The 12216-nt window shown below is 43.4% G+C and overlaps 2 protein-coding genes across 2 annotated transcripts; one reads left to right on the forward strand and one right to left on the reverse strand.

Annotated features, from left to right (window-relative positions):
- Positions 1–188: 188 nt before the first annotated feature.
- LOC128718811 (zinc finger protein 181-like) lies at positions 189–1684 on the reverse strand. The gene is made up of 4 exons (XM_053812426.1): positions 1547–1684; positions 726–1484; positions 514–665; positions 189–438 (listed from the first exon to the last, which is right to left on the reverse strand). Exons 1-4 carry the CDS (start codon positions 1682–1684, stop codon positions 189–191), a joined length of 1299 nt encoding a protein of 432 aa, XP_053668401.1.
- A 2863-nt stretch (positions 1685–4547) lies between these two features.
- On the forward strand, positions 4548–10591 carry LOC128718812 (CCR4-NOT transcription complex subunit 7). The gene is made up of 3 exons (XM_053812427.1): positions 4548–5333; positions 6165–6420; positions 10485–10591. The coding sequence occupies exons 1-3, from the start codon at positions 4548–4550 to the stop codon at positions 10589–10591; spliced, it is 1149 nt and encodes a 382-aa protein (XP_053668402.1).
- The last annotated feature ends 1625 nt before the right edge of the window (positions 10592–12216 follow it).

Genomic DNA, 12216 nt, shown 5'->3' on the forward strand with positions numbered 1-12216 from the left:
TCGGGTTTACAAGGAAGGTTTCAAATATGCAAGTGTGTGATGCTGTGCATTCGAACATGCCGTTGGGAACTTCTTCTAGCTCTCTTCAATGGTACACTTTCCTCTTTGTTATAAGAGGCAATGTAGCGTTTATCAGAAAGAAGAAAATAGGAAACTAATGTTCAATCTTTATTTTATCAATATTGCCGTTATTGAGGGATTCCACTATAATCGTCATCGTTTTGGGGACACATTTCTGGATGGAATTTTCTTAAATGCATGTTAAGTAAGGCTTTGTACCGATAGGTCTTATCGCAAATCTGACAAGAAAAAACGACACCACTGTGTGTAAGTTGATGAATGTTGCGAGCGTACCCACTTTTGAAACGCTTCGGACATTGATTGCAAGGGTACGGCTGTTCGTTAGAATGTACTCTGCCGTGTATTTGGAGCGCTTTGCTGGAAATGGAAAAATGAAGAATCAGAACATTCGCTTACGATATTCAAACTTAACCTAGTCTTACCAAAACTTACCTAGTCTTAAACCGTTTGGAACATAGCGTGCATCCGAATTTGCTTTCAAAGTTGTGTACGCGTTTAGTGTGCTCCCTAACACCACTATGGTGGTTGAATTTCCTTAGACAAATTTTGCATTCATACTTTTCCCCAATATTATGCTTGGAGCGCTAAAACGGGAAAGGAAACATCAGTATTCTCCGAAAGTATCCGCTATGTACACCACGTACTATGTGCGAATTGTAGGTGTTGTAGTGTGTGAATCCCTTGCCACATATTTCACATGTTTTAACGATTGTTTTGTTGTGCACGGCTCTTATATGACGCATAAGATTGGAGCTGTCCGTCATCTGCACGGGACAGTGTGGGCAAGCGAATTTCGCTTGCTTCGTGTGGCTTAACAAGTGCCGATTGATATTAGTTACCATCTGGCCACATATGTCACATAGTTGTCTCGTTGAATACGGGAAATAAAACTCGTCAGAAATGTCGACTGGTATTTGATCTTCCCGGATCGTTGTTTCGCCACTAGTTGATATATCCTTATGGGACTTTACATTATTACTAGCTGAACGTACTGGTTTTGGTCGAGGAGCGTCAACTTCAACAGCTTTGCTTTTTCCAAGACTATTGGCACATTCGTCCAACTCTTCCGTGTAACAAGAATCGGCTAGTTGCTTGGTACTAATGGAATATTCGAATGTTGTGTTCGGCAGGCTGATGATTTCAGTGTCGCTAATATCTTCGATGTTGCTCTCGTCAAAATCGTTGTAATCTGCTTCATAGCTTTCTTGAGGCTGCTTTCTTTGCTCTTTGCATTGCTGTTGCCTACTGTGGCATTCCTGTCCAGCATTCGCGATGAATGCTGAGAACAGTTGACTATAGAGTCTATCATTGCGCAAACACGAGTTGCGAAAGGCAACTGATTTCCTTAATATGTTTTTACACTCTATGCAAATCACGTATGGAACGTTATCTTCCGTTGGGATCTGGAACAAACGAAAACAGCAAGTAATATCGAGGATCACGGCCGTCATATGGGCTAACAAACCTGTATACCGGTGAATCTTGCAACGTCCCCGGCGGTGAGCAAGCTGCCAAATGCATGCTTAACGGGAATTAGTAGTTCTTTTTGCTCGGATAAACAAAGTCGGCAAATCTGGTCGATTTCGCGTAGTGTTTCTACCATTGCGAACACAGAGGCGGAGTGTGGAGTTTGTTTGATAACAACATACGAGCCAAACGTCAAACACAGGGTGACTCACTCGGTACGATACCAGAGACAGATGGCTGTCGGACTGTCAACCATAATTTAGATGTTTTTTGGCGCAGGCCACTTTAGATCGATAAAGTGCCCGTCAGAATAATCTCACAAAATGAAGATGCTGAATGCAAAAATTAAACGATTAGTGATAAAGAGATAGTTACTTAACTTATTACTGATGTGAGATGGAGTATGATCGAGTTCCTCGTGATTTTTTATTTATTTTTTCGTTCGATCGTCGTTTTCATTCGATTGAAAAACAGTTCGAATCGGTTTAAACTCCTGCAGGATGAGTTTTCTTAACATGTAAGTTCAAGAGAGATTTGTACCGATACGATTTATCACAGAGTGTGCACTTGAAAACGACCCCAACGTGGGTCAATTCATGTGTTCTTTTGGCACTTGCACCCTTAAACTGTTTCGGACACATGCCGCATACGTATGGTCGCTCAGTAGAATGCACATTTTTGTGTAGATTCAATGCTTGCCTGTAGAGATGGATATAATAGAGAGGCTAGTAAATAGAGGGTGTGATAAATTCCGCCAGAACTCACTTATCCTTGAACGGCTTGCCACATGTGGAACATACAAAATTCCGTTCGTTGCTATGTGCTTGGGATACGTGTTTTTTGTAACCGCTGGGCTGTTTGAATGTTTTCAAGCACGATTGGCACTGATATGTTTCTCCATCTCCATGCCGCGATCGCTGAGAGCAGATTAAAAGAAAAAAGAAAAAATCACTCAACTAACATACTAAATTTGCGAAATGTGCTTCACTTACCATGTGTGCCTTGTACGAATTAATGTGGGTGAAGCCTCTTCCACATGGTTCACAAGATTTAACAACTTTTTTCAAATGTACCGCCTGAATGTGACGAGCTAGATTCGATTGGTTTTTCATTTTCATTGGACAATGTGGACAAGCGTAAGAGGCGATGTCGTTTGCATGGGTACCGATGTGATACCATAAATTCTTTACCAATTTCCCACATGTAACGCACAGTTGTCGTTTGCGATTGGTTGGAGATTTTTCCGTTTTTGCATGCGATTCATGCACATTGTCAAGTAGTGGACATGTTCGCCTGTAGTCGCTGTTGTTTTCTACTAGTTCATCTTTCGTTGTAAGCTCAAAACTTATTTCCGTTTCATTCGTATACGATGAGTAGATAACTCTTTCGTTACCGTTTGTTACAGTTTTCTCGAATGGCTCTTCTTTACTTTGCTCCGATTCGCTATCAGACGCTAACGCGTTGATGCATGTTTGAGTTTTATCGTTGCGATCTACTAATTTTTCATCCGGCAGCATAATTCCAACCTCCAACAAATTCATCTCCTGCGATTTTGCTGGAATTCCATTTTCATCCGCCCCATCGCAGAAGGACACGGTGTTTACAGGAAGCGATTGTTTAAAAAGGAAGTCATTACTTAAGCAGGTGTTACGGAATTTAACCCATGCGTTAAGGACACCTTTACAGGTCCCACATACTGCGAACGAGTTCGTGTCGATCGTCTCGAGCTGCCAAAAACATAAATTTCAACTGGTGAGCCATAAAAAACACATCGAACGTACCTGAAGGCCTGTGAATAGCTGCATTATTTCGATTGTCAGAGTAGAATCAAGTATTTCATAAGCTGCAAACAATTGTTCCAGGTTCTTGTTCAAACAAAAGCGACACATTTCAGAAACTATTCGTATATCGTTCATTTTGCTTGGCTTGTACGGCTGCAGATCTGCTTTTAGAACTGCTGTTTGGTAAACATTGCAAGACGTCAAAAAAGCGCAGGAGTGTGTAGACGTGTTTTGCAGTCACGTCGATTAGGATTGAAATCGATGAAACTAAAAATGGTTAGAATTATAAAAATGATACTAAAAAAAACTTTAAACCCTAAACACTAACATGTAAAGATTTTACGCTGTAAATATTTGCAAAGTGGTTTTATAAACGTTCCGCATATGAAAATCATCCAAAAGGTGTCCTCACTATCCTACCCCTTTTGAAGTTTAAGCAGGCTGTCATGCTCGGCTTTTTTTTGCTTGCTATTGTAGTGCAGCTAAAGCAATCGCGTTTCAATACCTGCATGTAGGCTTAAAACAATATTGCTTGGTGATCTTTGGTACGTTTGTAGTCAAAGTTAACATAAATACGTCCGCTTCGCTGTGGGATTCAGTGGATAAAGCGTAAATGCAAAAAGAATCCAACGCCAACCCAGTACATCATCATGCATCAAGACTCACCGCGCAAAACTGAACTAGAGGAGAAAACAGTCACCATTAGCATCTAAGGCCCACTCAGAATGGCGAATGGTAACTAGCAACACAGTGTACTAGAAACATCGTTTAGTAAGCTGTAAGTATATCGCCCAAAGATCTCTATGAAGGGCTTTAATTTTGCTCTTTTTTTTATTCATCTTGCATGAAGCTACCGGAACAAAACAAATTCTTCCGCCTGCTACGAATATACACCGGCGCAAAGATACAAAGACGCGGAAAGTGTAGTCCAGTGCAGGAAGCTTCATTTTTCACATAGCAAGCAGAACAAGGCCCCAAGAGAGAATCACCAAGGTAAGTTTCATGCATTTTTGTTTATTTGATTCTTGCTTTGGCCAGGTGCGTTACTACCATCGGCTTGAAGATGATGCAATTAAGCTTAATAGCTGTGTCGGTACTAGCAATCTCGCAAGCATAGCTTTCGAAGAGGGATTTACTAAATGTGTTTCCTTTGCAATACATTCCAGTTCTAAATTAGTATCCTTCTCTTTACTTGTGCTTATCGTATGCCACCAGGCAATGCCGTCGGCGGTTAGTGGTGGCGGTGGTCACGGCGGCGGTGGTGGCGGTGGAGGCAACATGAATCCGCAGACGAACGAGGAATGTGGCATTCGGGACGTGTGGCGGCACAATCTGGACGAGGAGTTTCGCACTATACGGTTGATCGTGCAGAAGTATCACTACGTAGCGATGGATACGGAATTCCCTGGTGTGGTCGCACGACCCGTCGGTGAATTTCGCTCGTCAGCCGACTACCAGTACCAAAGCCTGCGTTGTAACGTGGATCTGCTGCGCATCATCCAGCTCGGTCTAACGTTTATGGACGATGATGGGCGTACACCGGCAGGCTTCTCAACGTGGCAGTTCAACTTTAAGTTCAACCTGAACGAGGATATGTACGCACAGGACTCGATCGATCTGCTGCTCAACTCGGGCATTCAGTTTAAAAAACACGAAGAAGACGGTATCGATCCGCAGGACTTTGCCGAACTACTCATGACATCCGGTATCGTGCTGATGGACAATATCAAGTGGTTGAGTTTTCATTCTGGGTACGACTTTGCATACCTGTTGAAGCTGCTCACCGATCAGAACCTGCCGGCCGAAGAGGGCGATTTTTTCGAACTGCTTCGGATCTACTTCCCGACCATCTACGACGTAAAGTATTTGATGAAGTCGTGCAAAAATCTAAAGGGCGGCCTGCAGGAGGTAGCAGATCAGCTGGAACTAAGACGGGTCGGGCCGCAGCATCAGGCCGGATCGGATTCGCTGCTCACCGGGATGGCATTCTTCAAAATGCGAGAGGTACATACCAATGATTGCTTCGCGACCAATAACCACACCAGCAGCACGGCCTGTGACGGTGACGTGTCGCTTCACGCGAAGATTAGCCCGAATCGGAGCCGCAATAGCAGCGGCATCGGTAGCTTCGAGTGCACCTGTGCCGAACGGTACGAGCGATACCTTCGTCAGTCGCTGAACCATATCGATACCCGTATGAAAAGTCACCGGAAACCCGAAGTGTAGACGGTGGAGAGAACTTGTCGCAGGAAAATTGCACATGTCTTCATACGCTTCGGCATGGTTCATGCGGATTCGTTCGGAGTGGAACTGTCGCGTATCAAAATTGTTGTGAAACTGTTACAACTGTTACAAAATGGCTAGAATGGTTGAGCCAATGCTCCCAATAGATGCCGGCGCATAGATACCCCCGCAACAACAGCCTGGCCCCGTTCGATGAGCGGTGGTTAAACGAGAATGTGTTTACTAAATGGCGTAGCCTAGGGATGGCCCAAACACAGGGTTGCCGCGAAAGGTTCCCCGAGTGGGGTAATTATCGTTCATGTTAGCCTTAATTTCTGGTTCTTATCTTGTTCGCGTGTGCAGAAATTGCCGATCGTTTTATGCAAATTTGTTGAATTTATCGTACTTTGGAATAGAATTTACAAGCTGTTATCAAGCTCTAAAAGCACAAACGCAAATCGATATGTTTTTTCACTGGTACATGTACATACTGCTTTGGAAAGGGGACAGCGCTAAGCGCATTTGTATGCTATTTATTCACTTTGCCTTTTTTCTTTCTTTTTCTTCTTTGTCCCCTACGGATGCCATGGACGTGTTCGGCTACCCTCGTAGATGTTCTTTGAGGACAATATTGACAATGCCAAGTATTGTGGCCATCTGTACGGACTTGGGACACCCTTCGTCGCGAATGGCAACAATACTGCGGCAGGCGGTGGTGGAAGCGGCGGTGGTGGTGCCGGAGGTGGCACCGGTGGCAGTGGGGCTACTACCGGAACCGGTGGCTCTGGTGGCGTGACCTCGTCGGGAACCGGCAACACAGGCAACAGCAACACGGCCGGAGGAAACAGCGCCAGCAACAACAGCAATAGTACGAATTAATTTCTTCCCCCCTCCCCATCTTCCCGGTCTCGGTCACGGTCGTTCGCTTTCGGGTGGATATGTGATCGCATGATCTATTAGTTATCGTTCGTTAAAAAAAACACTACTGGTTGGTTGTGAACAGGCGGTTTAGATCGAACTATTTCTTGCAGGTAAACCAGAGCGGTAGAACCAGTCGAGCGATGGACCACGTTACTAGTAGCACAACAGCCGCCAGTCTAGCAGCGACCAGCGGACTCGGAAGCAGTAGCATCAGTAGCAGCATTGTTTCCTTTCTGTCGTCCTGGTGATGGAGTGCTACGAATAGTCTGGATACGGGAATAGTAAATCTTTCCACAACACAGCCACAGTTCAGTGCGATCGCAAACCGGAAGCGGAACGTGGGGGAAAATGTTGGTTTGGAACAATGTAGAAAAAACAACATTGATGTATTGTGTTGCGGACGAGCTAACGCTAAGACCTTAAAAGTTTATAACTATGACCCATGAAAAGTGATTAATTGTAAGAGTGGAAATTGAGCAGGTGTAATAAAAATTGGAAAAAATATGCTCAAGTTATTGTCTGCTTAAAGTGGGCAGGACAAAACGATTGCCATCCACATTGCCTTGCTTTGGATAGATAAAGATAGGGAATTGAATGATTGGAATCGTTTCATCTATATATCTTTTACCGTTTGATGTGATTGTTTTACGTTCATGCGGTACCGTGTGGCAGGCTAAAGCTGCTAATTGGCATGTTCCAAAAAGGTCACACATGCATGAAAGCTAACAGATATCATCCGTCATTAGTTTCATGCAATTAGTAGCCAATTTCATCCCACATTGTCGAACAGTTGTTCGCTGTTTTATTACGCTTTTGTTTCCCGTGTGGAGCACAAATTAAACGTATGCATTCGGTCTACCATATTTGTTCGTTCTATTAATTTTTAATGGTTTTCCCATGTTCTACTTGTGCCGGTGTGCCACAATATGCCTGCGTTCCACTGGACCGCGTAGCAACGCATCAACCTCACTTAGTCATGATTCGATTTGCAAACGACTGTCGTTCGGGCGGTGGCTCGTTGGCTGAGTGCTGTGTCAAACGTATTTTGAACTAATGGGACAGCGCTGTGTTACGTGTTGCGTGATTTAACGGTAAGTGGCGAAATGGACTTTAAGGGGGTAGTACCACTCGGTACAAAGCTCTTTGAAGTGTTTACTTCAAAGTAACAGGTGTTACTGTTCGAACAGTGAAGCAGTGTCTTAGCGCTCTGAGCGGATACCGCCATTTTAAACCGCGATTATCGTGAAACTATGTTCCCAAAGTTGGTGGACCCAAAAATGGACCCCCTGATATTTGAAGATATCCTGTAAAAAAAAACATCGAAAACCATCAGGCCGACAGAGTGTACTACCCCCTTAAAGAAAAGAGCAGTTCATTAGTCACAGGGAATGGCCAAAGGCGTATCCTGCCGTCCACACGTTGCATTGGTCAAACGAATAAGGGTAGGTGTTGAACAGTTAAGTTGTGACAATTAGGAACACGTGTTATTGTTATTTAGAACGCGGATAATTGAGCTATACACGAAAGGAGAATTTGTCCAATTAATTGAAGGATACATCGTCGGGGAAATTTTAAGCTTTTGCGTGGGCTGCTTCAAGGTTTCTAGTTACGTTTTTTGGTAACACATCATAGTAGTGGGCTCCGTCTTCACCATATTAATAACTCTTTTCGGAACTTCAATGATTGACAACAGATACTGGTAATGTCCGCAAGATATTCCGATGGGCTATGGGTAACACTACATAGTGTTTGGACCCTTTCGCGAAAGGGTTTCGTGTTTCTCGAACGTGTTTTCTCGGCCGATTACGATTAAGAGTTCATTACAGACCATAAGAAATCGCACCCAAGTTAGGTGGTTTTTTCGGCGTTATTTAACCGAAACCATTTCCATTGCTACACGCTAATCTTTCACGACATTCTGAGCACCTTTCGCGTCAATATTGTAATGGTAGACATGCAAATCAATCATCCGTGACGCTGAATGTGCCGGATCGTAATTGAGTTTTCTCGGAGCACCAGAAATTCACTTCGTTAACAGGGCTTTTAACCGGCCGCTTAGGAGCGCGAGGACGCGTAAGACCGCATTCTGCATATTATCAAAGAAAAATCAACCAACTCGTCGGGAACGGCACAGCATGGCACGATATCTGTGACGGTGGTACCTTCGAGAAAAAAGAAACAATTGCGATAACGCTAATGATGATTTTGGTGTGAAAACTCAACGAAAACTGATGGTACGAAATTGGTAATCCTTTCATCTTTCGGAAATGGTGCAACGGTCCTAATTCGTGGTAAAAAGTAGGTAAAAGCCTTGTGGTTTTCCCAGGAAGAAGGCGAACGTGTGTAATCTGATGGCCGAATACCCACCTACTCAGTATGATTTTCGTTATGCTAATTATAAAACTTATATATAATTATAAAACGATATAATTTCAATGAATCGGACGTACACCGTATTTCAATAACATGAAGGTAAGGTGAGTTTTCAAATTTTAAATATTTATCATTTCTTTTGCCTAAGGCCTTCTTTCTTCTTCTAAAAGAAGCAAACGACTTTAACGTTTTAAAAAGTTTCTCTCCTCAAAGTTTCTTTGGAACATTTCTTCGGTTAGCGTTTCTCCTGACTTTCCAAGCACAATGCATGAAGGCTACGTTCGAGCAGTTATCGTAACTCATTGCAATTTATGAACTTTAAGGCATGTGACAGACCGATAGGTAGCTTGCCGGAAGTTGTCCCGTGTCCTAGTTATCGGTCCTAGTCCCTTTTCCTTGTCGTTTTTCCGTAGCTACGTTCGCTAACCGTGCGGTACGGAAATATGTTTAAATTATTCGCTCCAAATACAGTACCGGCCGTAGTGTCACGGTCCAAGCAACCATTTCAAACCCTTTGAAGGAAATGGTTAAAGAGACCTGGTCTGCAATGTTCACTATGAACGAGGAAACTCCGTGCAACTTGCTTGAAGCAGAGGATCTTAACAAAGTGAAAGAATGGCGAAAATATTGAACTTAATATTCAACAACACAAAGGAAAAGAAAGCCACGTTGTGCAACTTAATTAAACGTAAACGATGTCCATTAACGGACTTGCTCGGTGATAACGATGATGATGATGCTAATTTGCAAGCAAGCATGTTTAAAGTTTGCCGTTGTTTGTGAGTACCAAACTAGGTCAAGCGAAATAGTTGGGAAAAAACCCGGGCTCTGTTCCGTTTCTGGTGCTTGTAGCAATATTGAATATCAACTCGAGTTCAGGTTCAACCGCAAAACACGTTAGTCCCCCCTGTTGTCCTGGTAGTTCTGGTAGAAGATGAACTGACTGCTCCGAACAAACCGCAAGGTATCGGAAGAATTGAGTTGTGATTTTTATTTACTCTAGCTCTGGCCAGGCTTCGTGGCACCAGGGACCACATTTTCATTTTAGTTGGAAAAATAATTAGCCAAAGTTTGGCAGTTTGAATGGCACCGGGAAGTACTGAGTGAAAGTGAGGAATAATTTTAATGACTAGCAAGAATTGAGTTCCTTGCAACGTTAAACTAACAATGCAGTATTGGTAGCATTATGCAATAAGTTCTAGCGATAATGTTAAGATGCGATCTACCGAACACAAGCAGTTGACGCTTTCTCAAAAGTATTTATCTGGCTGAGGTTGAAGTTCGACTTGTTTTAGTTTATCCCAATTATAGTACATTCGCAATAGTTCCAATAAATCTTTACGCCGTAAATACTGGAATCTTTCGCATTGGGTTTTACATATCTTTTGGCGCCAACACACTACTAACTTGCTGATCACCGCTGTCTGCTAATTGCTTGACGTGACCTATTGTCGTGACCATCTTAGAATTTTAAGTAAAATCCGACCAAAAACGACTTTCAAAATGAGTTTCGTCAGTGATGATGTGATGATGAAATTGTATTTTGTATGTGAACTTGAAAGTAAATCTAAGTAGTAATGATTTTAAGGATAGCTTTTAGTTATTTAATATATAATATATTTAATATACGCGTTTAAGCGGCAAAAGTACTCCGAGGACGGATGAAATGTTTCCTGACCTACTATGCGTGCACCCTCATCAACGCTGGGCCAGAAAATACCTACTTTGATCCGACCTCGTCCTAGAGCCCATATCGACGATCGGTTTCTGTATTTTCAGCAGCGTCACGTTGTTTACCGCCCGATGGACTAATCACAATTTAAATCGTTTTCGGTGTCCCGCAACGTTCTTCCGGCATCTCGGCGCGATCCGAACAAAGGTAAACGCGCTTGGTGGCACTCTCTGCTAGTCGCCATTGCCTTTGCTGAAAACCTGGGAGTCGTTGCCTTTCCCACGGGAAGACCTTCCGCGTGCGTTTGCCGATGGGTCGGGAAATAAAAAAATAAATAAGAACGCTGTCTACGTTTGTCGATTGACGATAAAGTTGTCTTCATTTACACTCCCTTTTTATGCGTGTTTCGGTGTTTCTGGCAACTCGAACGAACGGCAAAGCAGGTCGAAAAACGGAATTCGTACGAGAAATGTGGCTGGTCGATACGAAACCATTCCATTGATTACCGGACACCAGGCGTCTCCATTGGTGTTCGCTTCGTTCTGGATCGAATGTATCTTGCAAGCAGAAGCGTTGTGTATGAATTACAAGTCTTCTGGCTATTGTTAAAAAGATTGTTTGGGGTGTACAATACACATTTTTTAGCAGCCTGGTCGTCTCAAATACGGTGCAAATTAATGGAATTTGCTTTTATTAACGTTTTCTTCGTTTCGATTGTGATTAACGTTTCGATTGTGAAAAGTGAACATTAAGGTGTATTGCTTACAAACAAACCGTCTTTAAATCACTTTTCCAAGATTCTAAGAACTCATCCCATCTTTCACCGAAATCCGATTAACCAACTCAACCTCAGACCGTTACCTTTACAGCTCGCAACAATTGAGATGGCTTTCCTGGAAAAGCCAGCTATTCTTAAACACATGGCAGCGGTTTGCAGTACGGCCTACCATCGTCTGCCTCCATCCGAACGGTTGTACAAATATTTGAACAGCTTCTTCCAGCAGTGACCGTACGAGTCAGGATGGTGTTGAGGTTGCCAGCGCTTCGTTCTCTCTCTCGACCGACCGAAGTGTCGAAAATCTCGTGGGAAAACTTTCACTTTCAAAGAGGTCCGGCCAGGTCTTTTGTTGGGCATACTTTCGCGCTTAGTAATGGAAACATTGCTCTTTATGTTATTGAGAGGCCTCCCTTTCGGTTCGATTCGTTGGCTCACATCTCCGAACCGTGTACGGATTCAATTTCCTGCTCGAAGACACCGAATTGTGACACATAGCGAAGGGGCTTCGATTCTAATAAACTTCCGAAGATGGTTGGATTTCGCGTGCGTCGATGCGGTTCCACGGGAAGCTATCATATCCCACCAATTTACCCACACAGAGCATCATTTCGCTCATTGGTATCGATTTTGGATACCTTCGGTGTATTGGAAAGCGGATGTCCGGATGTCGTTGGATTGTGGGAAACGTTTCTCAGCTCTTTAAAGCAACATTAAAGCGCAACACGAGCCAGAGATCACCGGGAAGCTTTTTCCACTGATGTAATGTTGCGTTGACGGAGCACCGTCTGGTGGGAGATGGAAGTCACGGTCTGCGTTTGGCAGAGATGATGAAGCCCTTGAATATTTATGATCACATTACACGATAACGCAGGTTTGCTGGCGGTTGTCTTGATGGATTGGCGAGGTTGAGATTTTTACCG

The sequence above is a fragment of the Anopheles marshallii genome, chromosome 2 (assembly GCF_943734725.1).
Source record: "Anopheles marshallii chromosome 2, idAnoMarsDA_429_01, whole genome shotgun sequence".
Classification (NCBI taxonomy): domain Eukaryota; kingdom Metazoa; phylum Arthropoda; class Insecta; order Diptera; family Culicidae; genus Anopheles; species Anopheles marshallii.